General features: G+C 40.7%; 1 protein-coding gene across 1 annotated transcript in view; it reads left to right on the top strand.

Moving 5' to 3' along the window:
• Positions 1 to 18,177, top strand: part of LOC126106327 (protein crooked neck) — a 79,454-nt gene that overhangs the window by 29,291 nt on the left and 31,986 nt on the right. The window contains exon 9 of the mRNA XM_049912575.1: positions 121 to 333. Coding sequence (XP_049768532.1) covers positions 121 to 333 — 213 coding nt within the window. The remainder of the gene's footprint in view (positions 1 to 120; positions 334 to 18,177) is intronic.

The following is an 18,177-nucleotide window of genomic DNA, read 5'->3' as shown; positions in this document are numbered from 1 at the left end:
GCGCAAGCAGTTAATGATAGACATAAGAATTAAAAAGAGTAAATTGTATTTTTTCATACGGGATAGGTTCTCTAACATTACTTGATAGCCTACATGGTCTTGCATTGTGGTACATTCCAGGAGAAGCAATTTTGGCGGAGATATATTTATCTCTGGATCAACTACGCCCTGTTTGAAGAGCTGGAAGCAGAAGATGAAGAACGGACGAGGCAAGTCTACAGGGCATGTCTTCAGTTGTTGCCTCATAAGATATTCACCTTTTCGAAGATATGGTTGCTTTATGCCCAGTTTGAGGTTAGGTGCAAGAATCTGCAGGTGGCGAGGAAAACATTGGTGAGTTCTGACGTATTCTCCAGTCACACATTTAAATAACTGGTTATGTGATGTATAATGTTTATTAAATTTTAATATAGCTTTCAAGCTGTTATCCCAGTTTCTGTTTTATAAAAATATTTAGGATTTATTGAATTTGTGCATTGAATGACTTCAGTGCATAAATTCACACTTGAGTCCGAAAACTGTGGCAAGTCATAATACATCAGAAGAGTTAAAAAAATTACTGGAATTTTTGTGTTTTGGAAAAGAATTTTAATTATTCATGTGTATCAATGTTAACTTCTTGAAAATAATCCCCTTTAGTGGTTATACACATATTCCAGTGTTTTCTCCATTCCCTGAAATACTCTTGTGAAACCTTTTAGCTCTCTGTCATACATTTTTAATCTCATCTGTGCTTGTAAAATGAACAGAAAAAATTGGCATAGGGCCATGTGTGGCAAACATGGAGGCTGAGGAATCATTACAGTATTATCTTCACTTAAAACTTCCAGGCTGATAGGCCGTGGCCGCTGTATAAAACTCTCCTGTGACGTCTCATCTCTGACTGTGGGAGACGTCCTCCAAGGTAAAGTGGTGAGCTGCAAAGAGAACTCCAGGAAGTGCTGATTACATAGGCAGTACAGAGGGTGCTACTGTCCATCACATGACGTCAGCTATGAGACTGTCTCTGGTAATGCCAACATTCTCTATTGAAAGTAATTGATCGTTATGCTTTCGGTGCAACACTGACATCCAACATCCAAATTTTATCCAGTTTAACACCTTCGTCTTTCCTGTTAAAATTATAACTGTGTTTATCAATTTCAATAGCCTCTCTATACATGCGCGCATAATAATGTGAGGTTTAGATATGATGCTCGTCTTGCTGAATTTTATTTCATGATCACCTTCCTGGTAAAATGTTCTGCTATGGCCGCTTTACCTGTGTGACCCAGGCGGCAATTCCTCTTATGTTCAACAAGACGGGTGTTCACACTTCTGTTTGTGGTACCGATATAAACCTGTCCACAACTACAAGGATTTTTATACACAAAGAGAAGTGTGAACACTCATCTTGTTGAAAATAAGAGGAATTGCCGCCTGGGTCACATGGATAAATCGGCTGTAGCAGAATATATTTACCAGGAGGGTGATAATGAAATAAAATTCTGCGAGCTGAGTATCATATCTAAAACCTTGCATTATTATGCACGCATTTATAGAGAGGTTATAAAGATTGATAAACACCGTAATAATTTTAACAGGAAAGATGAAAGTGTTAAACTGGATAAAATTTTGATGTCGGCCTTCCACCGCTAGTGTAATGATCGATTACTTTCAATTGAGAATGTTGGCATTACCAGAGACAGTCTCATAGCCAAAGCCACATGATGGACTGTGGCGTCCTCTGTACTGCCTATGTAATGAGCACTTCCATGAGTTTTCTTTGCAGTTTGCCGCTTTACGTCGGATGATGATTCCCACAATCGGAGAGGAAACATCAGGGGAGAGTTTTATACATCAACCACGGCCTATCAGCCTGGAAGTTTTAAGTGAAGACAATACCAGTTGTGAAAGCCTACATTGTATGATCATTACAGTATTACGTTTGGCAAAAATGTCACGAACACATGAGCACTCGCATTATCGTGACACAAAAACCATGAATTCTTTTGCTACCAATCCACAGGATTTTCGAATTGTTTCACTTAAATAGCATTGAACTTATATATAGTACTCCTTACCGATCATATGACTGTGGCAAGAACTCGTGGTGCACTATGCTGTTAGAATCAAAGAACATTTCTTCTTATATCTCATGACCAGGCAGTTCCTCCCCTTGTAGAGGCTGTCATTGTACTCTTCAGGTGTGCCTACTCTCTCCTCGGCAGGTAACTGTGGAATTTCTTGGTACTCTTAAAATACTGACACTTTCACACTGAATTATTTTGAGTTTTCTACATATTGAATCCGCCTTGCCAAAGATAATTACCTCTTTTGATTTCTTCGCGTATTTCTTACAGTGAATTTGCTTTAGCTTCCCTGCAATTCGTATATACAGCATTTCATTCCTTAGTGATGTAAGTTGCTGTATTCCTGTGTTTTCCTGAATATATTTGTACTTCCTTGTTTCATTGATCAGTTTGAATTACTTCTTCTGTTATCCTAGCTTTCTTCATGGCTTCGTTCCTTATGCCTATATTTATCTGCGCAACTACTGTGTCCACACTTTGTAGGATATCTATTCCTCTTCAACTGTACTGTCTACTGGAGTATTCATTATCACAGCATCTACAGTTACACACACACACACACACACACACACACACACACACACACCAGCATTCCTCAATACTTCAATAACATAATTCTTTAAACATTGCATCTTCCTGACAGTTCTCTATTCTTCATCTTTGCTAAATTGTGATCGGAGTCCAAATATGCTTGTGGGTCACCTTAGAATCCAATATCTGTTATCGGAATCTATGTCTTGTCGGAATGTAATCCAGCTGGTATCTACCAGTAGCTCCAGGCCTTTCCAGGTACTCTTTTGTTATTCTTCAACAGAGCATTTGTTATTATTAGCTGAAATCTATTGTTGTTGTGGTCTTCAGTCCTGAGACTGGTTTGATCCAGCTCTCCATGCTACTGTATCCTGTGCAAGCTTCTTCATCTCCCAGTACTTACTGCAACCTACGTCCTTCTGAATCTGCTTAGTGTATTCATCTCTTGGTCTCCTTCTATGATATTTACCCTCCACACTGCCCTCCAATGCTAAATTTGTGATCCCTTGATGCCTCAGAACATGTCCTACCAACTGGTCCCTTCTTCTTGTCAAGTTGTGCCACAAACTCCTCTTCTCCCCAATTGTATTCAATACCTCCTCATTAGTTATGTGATCTACCCATCTAATCTTCAGCATTCTTCTGTAGCACCACATTTCGAAAGCTTCTATTCTCTTCTTGTCCAAACTATTTATCGTCCATGTTTCACTTCCATACATGGCTACACTCCATACAAATACTTTCAGAAACGGCTTCCTGACACTTAAATCTATACTCGATGTTAACAAATTTCTCTTCTTCAGAAATGCTTTTCTTGCCATTGCCAGTATACATTTTATATCCTCTCTACTTTGACCATCATCAGTTATTTTGCTCCCCAAATAGCAAAACTCCTTTACTACTTTAAGTGTCTCATTTCCTAATCTAATTCCCTCTGCATCACCCAACTTAATTCGACTACATTCCATTATCCTCATTTTGCTTTTGTTGTTGTTCATCTTATATCCTCCTTTCAAGACACTGTCCATTCCATTCAACTGCTCTTCCAAGTCCTTTGCTGTCTCTATTACAGAACTAAAAAAATCCCTCGCTCAACCTCCACAAATCATTTTTCCTGGGAAGACTGCACAGAGTATTCTCCCATAACTCTGGCTTTTATTTGCCTCTGTACTGTAATATTGCACTCAATTAAGATCACTAGATTACAATCTCCCTTCAAACTGTGATTTACCTGTTGAGTGTCCTCACATCTCATTGTTGTGTGCTTATGATGTCGGCATGTGTAGCTGAACCACTGTTGTTGGTGGTGTTGGTTTGTAGTTGATTGAACTATTCATAGCAACTCACTCTTTGTACTGCCTCGCTATTCATAATGAAACCTAATACCATTGAACCATTCTCTGTTGTGGTTGATATTACCCTATATTATGCTGACAAGGTGCTCTTACCTTCTTTCTATCACACTTCAATGGCCCACACTGTATTTACACTGAGCTTTTACGTTTCACTTTTCACGTTGTCTATATTTCCTACCACATTCGGATGTCGACACCGTATTTGGATAGATAAGAAATCTACTCACCAGGTGGTACCTAAAGGAAGGTAATAATTATGCCACTGGCTCCTTCTACCAGCAGAAGGGTTGAAGCTGAAGGAAGAGGGGTGAAGGAAAAGGACTTGAAAGGTCTATGAAAAGGAGTAGATTTCGAAAAAGTTATCCAGAACCATGTTCCAGGGGAGATGTACCGGACTGAATGAGAAGGAAAAGCTGATTTTTGGGGACTGCACTGGATGAGATTTGAAAACCGGAGAGCTTAAAGGTGGAAGACATTGTAATATGGAAGACAGAGATTGTTGCTAAAACATAGTGCATGAGTTAATAAGAGTGAAAAGCTAAGTGCATCGTATGTAACAGTGGTGGGGGAAGGGAGGGGGGATGATGAAAAAAAGACAGGTAAGAAAATGAAAGATGTAAAAACTAAAACAGAGTGAAGAAAGGAATAGTTACTGTGAAGAAATGCTGAGGCAGAAGAAATTAATGTAAATTAAGGCCAGGTGGGTGGTGGGAACCAAGGACATATAATAGTGCTAGTTCTGACATGCGAAGTTCTGAGAAACTTGTGACTGGGGAAGGAATCCAGATGGCACGTGTGGTGAAACAGGCACTGAAGTCACAACTGTCATGTTGTAGAGCGTGCTTTGCAACAGGATATTGTGTGTTGCCAGTATACACCGTCCGCCTATGCCCATTCATCCATTCATCCTAACTGATAATTTGGTGGTAGTCATGTCAATATAGAAGGCTGAACAGTGTTTATATAACACCTGGTATATGATATATGTCATTTCACAGGTGCCTCTCCCTTTGATAGTATGTGTTTTGTCAGTTATAGGGCTGGTATAGGTGGTGGTAGGAGGGCGCATAGGTCAAGTCTTGCAGTGACAGTAACAGGGGTAGGAGCCATAGGGCAGGAAGATAGGTGCAGAAGGAGCACAGGGTCTGACAGGAATATTGTGGAGATTGGGACGGTGATGAAAAGGTACTCTACGTGTGGTGAGGAAAATCTCAAACAGAATGGATATCATTTCAGGGAATGATTTTAGGAAGTCATGACCTTATCCAAGTAGCTGATTAATACATTCCAGACCGGGATAATTCTGAGTGACAAGTGGTGTGCTCTGAAGTGTTTTTTTTTCTTTTTTTTTTTGGGGGGGGGGGGTAGTCAGAGTACCAGGATTGGATGTGATGGCCTGGGAAATCTGCTTTTGAACTAGACTGGTGGGGTAATAACATCCAGTGAAGAAGGCTGAGGTGAGAGTGGTGGTATATTGCTGTAAAGAGTCTGCATCCAAATAAATATGTTGGCCTCAAATGCTAAGGCCAAATTCAGACTTCAGATGTTCCACACTGTGTGTTGTAGAAGGTTACTCTTTATTTGATGATTCAGTGTCTCTCTCTCTCTTGGTCACTTTCCTCTTGGCAGTCCCCTCCTGGAGATCTGAATGGGTACTAATCTGGAATATCTTGCCAATGGAGAGATCATCATGACACTTTTCCAATTACAGGCCACATGGCCTGTGGATAAACAATATGTATCAGTAATGCAGTGGTTTCTGTTGCCGTCTGTATCCTCATGCTATTGGTCATTACTGCTTTGTCCGTCTTTTAGGAGCAGATTCCTACACCAAGGGCAAAAGTGTGCCCTGAATCTCTATCTGCTCCTCTGCCTTCTTTGAAAAAGCTGTTGGCATTTTAAGGGTTACTCCTTGTACTGAAAGTCATCAGATGCTGCTGTTAATGATCTTTATTCAAAATTCAAGCCATGGCTGGGATCAAACCCAGGACCCAGGTGGGATATAGTAGGCAAAGGCGCTAATCCTACACCACTATGACCATTTATACGTTCTGGTGAATGTAGATATAAGATTTGCTTTGTAACTACAAATATTTCTCCCTTGTCTGCTTGTACAAATTTAATGGTGCCTTTTTTCTGGAATGCAACTAAATAATATGAAGGTCTTTTCTGGTTCCGTGCTTTCTGTGTTGCATCTCTATGCATTGAGGCTGTGAGATCATAACCATAATCTTTGGAATTGATAAAGACCAGTCCTCTTTGCTGATACAGTACTCGTGCTCAATTTGTAATCTGTAAGTTTTGTAACTTAACAAAGCAGTAATTAAGAATGCAACATTTTTTATGATCCCAATCATGCAGCCAAAACAAATATCTCTGTAATCATCTGCAGCAATTGCGTGTGCAGGTATCTGTAACAAATTGGTACCATGACTCTAGCCACAGTACCTGTGTTATGTAGATTCTGTCATGGCAGCTGTCTCTTTTTAAATTACCTGTTGGTACCATTCACTATAAAGGTTCCACCTCCAAAAACCAATGTGATTACTGAATATGTAATAGTCAACTCAATCACGGCAAAATCTCTGGAGTTATGGCAAGACAACTTGTTGCTGTGGTTAGGGAATTAGTTCGTTTTAGGTCACGATATGCCAGCATCAAGCATGCACTAGTACGTTGCTTACCGTAATCCAAAGCTAAGCATCTCGACAAGTTGTGTACCGAAAAGTACCTTGTGGTATCTGGGGGTGGGGCGTTGAATAGACCCAAGGTAGCTCCATAAGACACAATGAAAAGGAGTCATATCTAGTCAAGGTTTCACATTGAGGACTAGGGTATTATCAGCACAACTGTCAGTTTTAGCTCACATCACTTGTTGGATGTAGTGACCTCCACATTTCTAAAATTCACAGAAGTGTGAGACATGGGAAGAAAGCTGTATGTCATGCACAATCTATCGACCGCACATTGTGATTCTCTGCACCTAACATTTGAGTGGATTTATGTTCACTTCTGAAATAGTATGCAGTAGCAAACCCATTGTGGGAAAGTGGGCCATCGTGTTTCCTAATGGTGGTTTGAGCCCTCTGACAGCACAGGTATCACGCTGCTGATGCCTGGCTGAGCTTCGAACTTCCCATATATCCGGGATGCCAGGAATTGCTAATATGGTGCCCTTCCATGGATGGGGAGAGCCTTTTATTGGAGCGAGTGGCATGAAGGTGAACGATCCCCAATGAAAGGATAAAACTTGCCCATACAGATAGTCATGTCAACACAGTCATGTCAGGAGATAGAAAACAAGACATCTACACAGAGACTTACAATGCCACAGTGTTTCTATCAATGACCATGCCATGGGATGAGAGTCAGGTAGGGATAATTGAAAGTAGACAGTTCACCCAGTTCATGGTATGCTCCAGAATGGATGGAGAATCTTTTGCAACAAAGAAGCTACCGTTTTCCTTGCAATGCCTTGAAAATATTGAGGGTAGGTTTGGAGACATTGCTGAAATAGAGAAAATGAGAATTGAATCTCTGCTGATGAAAATTTTAAATTCTAACCAATTGCAGGCACTTCAGACCTGTAACACACTTGTTGGTATACCAGTTACAATCTCTTCTTATAAAAGACTTAACAGGATTCACAGTGTCAGCTTCCATTGGTTCCTAATGCCACAAAGAAATGTGCGCTAATTTAGAACAGCATGGAGCACCCCCCCCCCCTTCCCCCATGAAATGAACCATGGACCTTCCTGTTAGGCTTGCGTGCCTCAACGATACAGATAGCTGTACTGTAGATGCAACCACAACGGAGGGGTATCTGTTGAGAGACCAGACAAACGTGTGGTTCCTGAAGAGGGGTAGCAGCCTTTTCAGTAGTTGCCGGGGCAACAGTCTGGATGATTGACTGATCTGGCCCTGTAACACTAACCAAAACAGCCTTGCAGTTGCGGTACTGCGAATGGCTGAAAGCAAGGGGAAACTACAGCTGAAATTTTTCCCGAGGGCATGCAGCTTTACTGTATGATTAAATGATGATAGTGTCCTCTTGGGTAAAATATTCCGGAGGTAAAATAGTCCCCCATTCGGATCTCCGGGCGGGGACTACTCAGGAGGATGTCGTTATCAGGAGAAAGAAAACCGGCGTTCTACGGATCGGAACATGGAATGTCAGATCCCTTAATCGGGCAGGTAGGTTAGAAAATTTAAAAAGGGAAATGGATAGGTTAAAGTTAGATATAGTGGTAATTAGTGAAGTTCGCTGGCAGGAGGAACAAGACTTGTGTCGGGTGAATACAGGGTTATAAATACAAAATCAAATAGGGGTAATGCAGGAGTAGGTTTAATAATGAATAGGAAAATAGGAATGCGAGTAAGCTACTACAAACAGCATAGTGAACGCATTATCGTGGCCAAGATAGACACAAAGCCCACGCTTACTACAGTAGTACAAGTTTATATGCCAACTAGCTCTGCAGATGACGAAGAAATTGATGAAATGTATGATGAGATAAAAGAAATTTTTCAGGTAGAAGGGAGACGAAAATTTAATAGTCATGAGTGACTGGAATTCGAGAGTAGGAAAAGGGAGAGAAGGAAACGTAGTAGGTGAATATGGATTGGGGCTAAGAAATGAAAGAGGAAGCCGCCTGGTAGAATTTTGCACAGAGCACAACATAATCATAGCTAACACTTGGTTTAAGAATCGTGAAAGAAGGTTGTATACATGGAAGAACCCTGGAGATACTAAAAGGTATCAGATAGATTATATAATGGTAAGACAGAGATTTAGGAACCAGATTTTAAATTTTAAGACATTTCCAGGGGCAGATGTGGACTCTGACCACAGTCTATTGGTTATGAACTGTAGATTAAAACTGAAGAAACTGCAAAAAGGTGGGAATTTAAGGAGATTGGACCTGGATAAACTGAAAGAACCAGAGGTTGTACAGGGTTTCAGGGTGAGCATAAGGGAACAATTGACAGGAATGGGGGATAGAAATACAGTAGAAGAACAATCGGTAGCTTTGAGGGATGAAATAGTGAAGGCAGCAGAGGATGAAATAGGTAAAAGATGAGGGCTAGTAGAAACCCTTGGATAACAGAAGAAATATTGAATTTAATTGATGAAAGGAGAAAATATAAAAATGGAGTAAATAAAGCAGGCAAAAAGGAATACAAACGCCTCAAAAATGAGGTCGACAGGAAGTGCAAAATGGCTAAGCAGGGATGGCTAGAGGACAAATGTAAGGATGTAGAGGCTTATCTCACTACGGGTAAGATAGATACTGCCTACAGGAAAATTAAAGAGACCTTTGGAGAAAGGAGAACCACTTGCATGAATATCAAGAGCTCAGATGGAAACCCAGTTCTGAGCCAAGAAGGGAAAGCAGAAAGGTGACAGGAGTATATAGAGGGTCTATACAAGGGCGATGTACTTGAGGACAATATTATGGAAATGGAAGAGGATGTAGATGAAGATGAAATGGGAGATGTGATACTGCGTGAAGAGTTTGACAGAGCACTGAAAGATCTAAGTTGAAACAAGGCCCCCGGAGTAGACAACATTCCATTAGAACTACTGACAGCCTTGGGAGAGCCAGTCCTGACAAAACTCTACCATCTGGTGAGCAAGATGTATGAGACAGGCGAAATACCCTCATACTTCAAGAAGAATATAATAATTCCTATGCCAAAGAAAGCAGGTGTTGACAGGTGTGAAAATTACTGAGCTATCAGTTTAATAAGTCACAGCTGCAAAATACTTAAGCGAATTCTTTACAGACGAATGGAAAAGTTGATAGAAGTCGACCTCGGGGAAGATCAGTTTGGATTCCTTAGAAATATTGGAACACGTGAGGCAATACTGACCTTACGACTTATATTAGAAGAAAGATTAAGGAAAGGCAAACCTACGTTTCTAGCATTTGTAGACTTAGAGAAAGCTTTTGACTATGTTGATTGGAATAATTTCTTTCAAATTCTGAAGGTGGCAGGGGTAAAATACAGGGAGCAAAAGGCTATTTACAATTTGTACATAAAGCAGATGGCAGTTGTAAGAGTTGAGGGGTATGAAAGGGAAGCAGTGGTTGGGAAGGGAGTGAGACAGGGTTGAAGCCTATCCCTGATGTTATTCAATCTGTATATTGAGCAAACAGTAAAGGTAACAAAAGAAAAATTCGGAGTAGGTATTAAAATCCATGGAGAAGAAATAAAAACTTTGAGGTTCCCTGATGACGTTGTAATTCTTTCAGAGACAGCAAAGGACTTGGAATTGCAGTTGAACGGAATGGACAGTGTATTGAAAGGAGGGTATAAGATGAACATCAACAACAGCAAAACGAGGAGAATAGAATGTAGTCGAATTAAGTCGGGTGATGCTGAGAATTAGATTAGGAAATGAGACACTTAAAATAGTAAAGGAGTTTTGCTATTTGGGGAGCAAAATAACTGATGATAAAGAGGATAGGAAATGTAGACTGGCAATGGCAAGGAAAGTGTTTCTGAAGAAGAAAAATTTGTTAATATTGAGTATAGATTTAAGAAGTCGTTTCTGAATGTATTTGTATGGAGTGTAGCCATGTATGGAAGTGAAACGTGGACGATAAATAGTTTAGACAAGAAGAGAATAGAAGCTTTCGAAGTGTGGTGCTACAGAAGAATGCTGAAGATTAGATGGGTAGATCACATAACTAATGAGGAGGTATTGAATAGAATTTGGGAGAAGAGGAGCTTGTGGCACAAATTGACTAGAAGAAGGGATCAGTTGGTAGGACATGTTCTGAGACATCGAGGGATCACCAATTTAGTATTGGAGGGCAGTGTGGAGGATAAAAATTGTAGAGGGAGGCCAAGAGATGAATACACTAAGCAGATTCAGAAGGATGTAGGCTGCAGTAGGTACTGGGAGATGAAGAAGCTTGCACACGATAGAGTAGCATGGAGAGCTGCATCAAACCAGTCTCAGGTCTGAAGACAACAACAACAACAACATGGAGCACTTACTGTTCATTGGATTCCGAGAGGACTGAAGGATAATAGGTGGGCACCAGAGCTTTCAGCATAGCCTTCAATTGAGTTGTTTTAACTGAGAAAGTTAAGGTTATGGTGTATAAGTGTGGTGTGAAACTGTATTTTCCTCCACCTTTGACACGCATTAGGTGCCAGAGGTTTGACCGCATGTTCTGTCTCTGTACTAATGAGGTCTGCTTGTGGGGCATGTGATTAGGTTAGCGCATGAAGGCAGACCTTGCTTACATCCCCCGACATGTGTAAACTGCCCAAAACACCACCCCCTCATTTGCTGACATGTTTTGTTTTCAAAAGGGAGAAAAAATCCAGGTATATAAAATGTTTGACAGTGTGTCATATCAAAATGCTAAGAAAAAGTTTGAATGGCTCCATCCAATCAACATATCATCAGCCGTTACAACATTGTGATAAAATCTGCACCTAGCCTAATGATGACAAAGTCTCAGACACAAACCGCTGGGACTACCTGTGTCAAAGCCTATTTTTCATTCAAAGGACAGGACATCAGCCCCCTGGACCCTCAAATCCACAGCACCGGTAGTAACCACCCCACCAGTGCAGCCGGAGATGCCTTGTTCTTTTTTGGCATTGCTTTCCCAATTAATGTTCTTTTAATGTAATTGTAATGGCTTTCATTGCCACCTGACCAAACTCCATCAGCTGATTGCTACTTATTCTGTAGTTGGTGTGGCAATGCTTGAGACATGGTTCTACCTCCCTAATGTTAAAAATTATAAATCCTACTGTAAAAACTGCATTAACATCCACAGGGCATTTGGAAGAGTCTGTCCACTTGTACATTTGAGTACTTTCTTTGAACAGGTGTGTCTAAACTTTAGATTAAGAGCTGGGGCAGTCAGAGTCCACATGTCTGCTAAGTAACAATGCGTAATTTCTGTGAATGCCCCCCAGAAAGATCTATGCCATAACACAAGCTCATGAGTTGCTGGAGCTAGTGGAACAGCTGCCTACACCATTTCTCTTCAGCTGCCTGCACCATTTCTCCTACTGTGGACCAGCTGTCCGCAGTAGTTCCTGGCTTCTTTCTCACTGGTGACATCTGTACTGATCCCATGGTCATTTTTGAATGTTTCGGAAATGTGTCCGTGTGCAGTAACTACTACCCTAATTTTTTGATCTAGAAATGCCTGGTGAGTGAAACTACTTATCCTTCCATGCACAAGGCTTTGAATTATACAGTGTTCCATTTAGTGAAAGGGACTTTCACTTAGACTTTCATATCCCTCCGACAGGTACAGGTTTGTGTAAGTTGAGCCCTTAGGAACCAATATGTACATGACAATAGGACCTCTCGCGGGATCAGTTTTGAGCATAACCCGCTTTGTCGTTGCAGTCAGTGGCCGTCCACACATGTGACAGTATTGCAGGACCCTTGGCCTCAAGGTCACTGTATGTGGATGTACTTTGCCTGTGTTATTGTTCTCCATCATTGTGCATGATAGAGCGTCAGCTTCAGCAGGGAGCCATAGACAAGTACAAAACTGGGTCCTGTCATACTCTTTTTTTTTTTCTCCCCTCTCTCTCAGGTGTGTCCATCCTCACACAGTTCTTTAGCAGTGTGTTGAGACACAGCCCTTGGACCTGGTAAAATCAGCAATAAAATGCTTAAACGCCTTAGCAATTACAGCTTAAAACACATCCTCAGCTTTTTCGATCATATTTGGCTAAGAGGAAAATTTCCCTCCCAATGGCGGGAGGGTATTATTATTTCTGTCCTGAAACCTGGAAAATACCCTCAACTTTTGATGATTTGGTGGCCAATCTCTTTAATGAATGAAGTGTGTAAATTTTTTGAAAGAATGGTCAAATGCAGGCTGTGCCAATACAAAACAGAGGTTCTTTATTGCAAATACAGAGCAGCGTACTACAGATGAGCCATATCTATGTTGCTTTTGTGTTTTTGCCAATGCTTACTGACTGCTGTATTCTTTGATTGCTTCGGTGCTCTCATATCCTGTCTACCTTGCTTTAGTGGGGCTTCCTGGGTTGCTTACTCTTTTATCCAGATTTTCATATCCCTCCGACAGTTCCAGGTTTGGGTAAGTTCAGCCCTTAGGAACCAATATGTACATGACAATAGGACCTTTCAGCGATCAGTTTTGAGCATAACCCCCTTTGTCATTGCAGTCAGTGGTCGCCTACATAAGTGACAGTATTGCAGGACCTGTGGCCTCACTGTCACTGTATGTAGATGACCTTTGCCTGTGTTATTGTTCTCCATCATTGTGCATGAAGAGCACCAGCCTCAGGGACCCATAAACAAGTGCAAAATTGGGTCCTGTCATACTTTTTTTTGCTCAGGATTGTCCATCCTCACACAGAACTTTACTTGAGGTAACTAATTACTTGAAGTTTCTAGAAAATTTTAAATTTTTGGGCATTTTGTTTGGCAATAAGTATCAGCTAAAGGCAAATTTTATGAGGAAAGTTAATACCCTCAGATTCCTCACACATTCCTACTGTGATTCTACAAATCTTTGATTTTATTCTTCCAGGACAATGGATTTGTTGCTTACTTATCGAAACCACTGTCAGTACTGAGCTTACTAGACTCCGTTCGCCACAATGTGGTGTGTGGTTGGCAACTGGAGCCGTCTGTACAAGCCTCATATAGACAGTCTCCTGCTGGAAGCCTGTGTACCACCACTCAGCGTTACACACCAGCAACTCCTGGCAAACTGTGCAATGACAGCCTGACTGGTCCCTAACCATTCTTGTGAATCAACTGTGCTTCACAACAAACAGTGCAGACTTCATGAATCACCAAAAACTAGATAGACCAGCTGAGTACAATTGGAGGCTCTGCGCAAGGACCTCTAACTGTCCTCCTTTGCCTGTGTACATGACATTCCCACCCTGTGTCCCCTGTGATGTATACCTTGTCCTGTGATTCATAGGGACCTCTTCTGTGGTCTTAAGGAAAATGCAGAACCCACACACTACGAGATGTGTATTCCACTCAGTTTTCCACAACTACTCCAATTTGAAATACATCTATATGAATAGATCGAAAGTCAATGACAGTGTTGGTTATGCTTTTGCATACAAAGAGGGACACGAGAAGCATTCTCTGTCAAGTACTTGCAGTGTATACGGTGCATAATTTTTTGCCATATCCCGGGCGTAGTAATACATCAAAACTCTAAGAACTTTGTGGTTTGTTGTGACTCCATGACAGTCTTACAAGAAACATCTTAGTGCTACCCCAGAAGCCGTTTGGTAACTACCATCTAAGGCCTCTTAGTTGACCTCCACAACTCTGGAACCGCTCTGACAGTCATCTGGATATCAAACCATGTGGGCATATCAGGAAATGAACTCACTGAAACATTAGCCGAAGAAGCAGCCTCGAGGGAGACACTTGAAATCAGAGTACTGGGCACAGACCTACAATTGAAACTGAGATGTCAAGTTTTGGAAATGTGGAATGTGGCATGGGAGGCTACAACAATCAATGCTCAATAAGCTGAAAAAGCTGAGGGCATTCTAAGAGACCACCAAGGCATTTTGTACTTCACTTCAAGATTCTTGGAAAGATGCAGTCATACTGTGCTGACTACACAGTGTCCACACCTGCCTTAATCAGAAGTTCCTTTTGTATCAGGAGGACTCACCCTCCCATCCCCTCCCCCAATGCAGTTGTGGTAGTCCTCTTGTGGTAGCCCATACTCCCAGTTTGTGCTCTGCTCATTGATTTGAGACAAGCTTTGAACTTGTCTACCTCTCTACCTTCGATACTTGTGAACCTCGGGATAGCAACTAATGAGGTCACATGTTTCCTGAGGGTCTTCATCCCCTGTATAAGTCTTCATTTTCTACCTCATTGTATTCATTCTGATTCTGATGACCTTACTATGTGTATCAGTGATGTTGTATGGGACAAGTGTGGATGGTACACTTCCTGCCACAGATAACTGCCATGGGGAGCCTTCAGCTGAGGCTGCTTCCGCACCAACATCCATTCCCTGTGGCTGGCTACAGTTTCTCGGTGCCTGGGTTTTAACTTACTTTAACTGATGCTGTAACACAAACTTGCACACCGTCATGCTTCCTGCATCGTTTATGACCTCTGGCAGGCAGTGCAGTCAGTGATGACACCTTCAGAAACCATTGGGCACTGTGACAACTTGTCTTGAAAACCTGACAAAGGAAACTGAATTTGATGGAAAAGTCAGGAGAACCTAAGATAATTCTGAAAGACTTAGAAAATTCTGAGAGACTGGCCAAAGCAAGAATGCAAGTATGGGCACTCACTGCGACTTGTAACAGTTGCCAGCAACTCCCCCCGCCCTCCCTCACCCCCTCCCCACACTACTATCCCACTTCCCGACCCCCCATCCCCCACCCCAACCCAGCCCACTCCACTCTGCCAGTTATTGAGTTCCTCCTCCACCTGCCTAACCCTCCTAGTACAGTAATATGTCGATCTAAATGTTTGTTAAATGTCCCTTCTTCCAGATTTTCCAGTTATAATCAGACTAAAATTTGGAAAGTTCACATTTGGACTTCCTGAAGTTGCTTTAGCCACAACAATTATTTTATCTTGAAACCAAAAACATAACTTGGTAATTGGGAATGATTTGAAAATTACATGAAATGTTATACCTGTAAATATTCTTGACAACGATGCTTGGTCGAAATTACCCAATCTTATGATTAAATAAACATTATTACAGCATACTATGGACCACTTTATTAGGCCTGGAGGCTGTGGATCCCCACAAATACAAAATTTTTGGTAATTATGTTTGCCCTGCAAAGTTGTTTTGTGAGATATAGTTGTTTTGTGAGATATAGTTGTTTTGTGAGATATAGTTGTTTTGTGAGATATAGTTGTTTTGTGAGATATAGTTGTTTTGTGAGATATAGTTGTTTTGTGAGATATAGTTGTTTTGTGAGATATAGTTGTTTTGTTAGGTCAGTTAGGAAGGAAAAATATAATATCCACTGAGTCATCAAGCTGTTGTAATGGCTTTCCTTTCATATTCCCACACAGCAATATGTCTTTAAGCAAACTGAAAAAAACATCCGAAAACATCTCTGCTCAACCATTGTACTTAAAAAAAACCACGGCACATTGCCACATACACAGTGGACTTGTGCTTGAAAAGATGTGAACTATCGATGCCCCAAATCGTGCAATCTGAATGTGTTAGTTGTCTTTACAATTACACCCACAACACAATGTGTTGTAATGCATTTTTCCAACAGATGAATGTGATCACACTGTACACCAAAATAAGATACAGATCTAGCTCATGTTTCTGAATTACTTTTCTAAGCAAGAATATATATTGTCCGCTGTAGTTACAAAATGAATTGGGATAAAATGAAGGCGTTCCTCCATGTTGTTGAATACGACAGCAAGTTGAGCATGTCAGTTGCATCAGTGGTTTCGTTCAAAACCAAAGACAAGAAAACAAATCTTTAGTCCCATCTTGCAACTGTGCTGCTACATTGTGTCTCCATTTTCTCAATATAACTGGAAACTGTTCTCCATAAAAGTCGGTCTTTTTGAGAAGAGGAACGTCACCCAGACAGAAAATGCTCCATGACTTCAAGGACACACTTTTTTCTTTGTTTTAAAAGCTGTGTGACAGCTGAGTTTCATAGCAGCATGATTAAGAATAGTGTGATTTTCTTCCTGTAAATATCTTACAAGGATGAAGTAAAATAAAGTGCAAAGTCACACAAATCATAATCAATATTAGTAACAATTTTTAAAAAATGACATATTTTGATGCACAAGAATACTTGCATCTTTCTCTCGGTTCTGTCTCAGCTCAAGGCGGTTGGTTTCCTTCCTTCAGTATTCTAACTGATGACTAATTTCTCCTGAAATGGTTGTAAATGTCACTTCAGATTACATTTCTTCGCCTCCAATAATTTTATATTACAAAACACACATAGTGGGCTCCTTTGTGTTCCAATAAACAAGTAAATTTCTTCCCACTGTGGATTGAAGGGCAAAGATTCATTAGATTTTTGTTTTTCAGACCATGAACCCTCCTCAGCTGTTTCATTCTCAAAAATATGGCTTTTTAACAAAAATGTAACCTTAACTTGGACAGTGCTAACGGTACAAGGTCAACAGATTATGATGCCCTTGAAACTACTGTTCATGTGAGTGCTTTCCAAACGTTCCTGATTATAATGAAAAAATCTAGAAGAAGGGAGGACTTTGAACAAACATTTAAATGTACATATTACTGTATTACAAACTTACAAGCTCTGAGAGAGAGCTTTGACAATATATTTAGTAATTTATATCAATTTGAATTGGATTTTGATATTTTAGCAACTCTTTTTGCAGTGTACATTGAAGAGTTGCTTCCTGAAATACTACTTGATCTCCAGCATAACTGTATGGAAAGAGAGAGATTTTGCAGTGCAGAATATTTAGAAATAAGTTTCCTCGTGAACAGTGCCCTCAGTTGTTTAAAATAGCTGCTCAAGTCTGCAGTATGTTCAGAACCATATACTTGTGTGAAAGTGCTTTTTCAGTAATTAAATGAAGGAATAGGAGTAGCTGATGGTCACTTGACTGGAGCCAGTCATATAATGAGCATATGTTTCACTCCAAACATTGAGGCATTAACTTTAATATATGCACAAGTGTGACAACACCACTAAACAACACTGTAAGCACATGGCACAGTATGGGCTGATGGTGGCCCCACAGGAGGAAATGAAAACTCATATGTTTCAATCTTAAGCGGAAGCAGAAAGTCCTAAACGGCATAGACACATACATGGGGGTGAATGTGACACACGACAGGTGAGGGTGCCTGGTGCCCAAGCACACGGAAATAGGAAACCCAAAGGTAAACAGTTCTGTCAGTTGGCCGGCCCATGGCAGTTGTCCGCACTGGTCTACTGTGCTACCGACACAGCTTCTATCATGATGTCTGCTGGCAGGGATTCTAATTAACCAAAAGACATTTCAAGAAATTGTTGAGCCTTTTTCAGAAACTGTAGGCCTGCTATGATCTTCAGGTTCAGTATAAGATTAAATAAAATACGAGGGCCGTTCAGAAAGTAACCTCCGGTTGATTTTAAAAAATACACCAAGTTAAATAAAAATATTTTAATATATACATCTTACAACTACATCTTTGCACTATTTTTCTACATAGTCTCCATAGCGATTGAGGCACTTATCG

The sequence above is a fragment of the Schistocerca cancellata genome, chromosome 10 (genome assembly GCF_023864275.1).
Source record: "Schistocerca cancellata isolate TAMUIC-IGC-003103 chromosome 10, iqSchCanc2.1, whole genome shotgun sequence".
Classification (NCBI taxonomy): domain Eukaryota; kingdom Metazoa; phylum Arthropoda; class Insecta; order Orthoptera; family Acrididae; genus Schistocerca; species Schistocerca cancellata.
The sequence above is the reverse complement of the archived record's forward strand: the minus strand, read 5'-3'. Positions and strand labels throughout refer to the sequence as shown.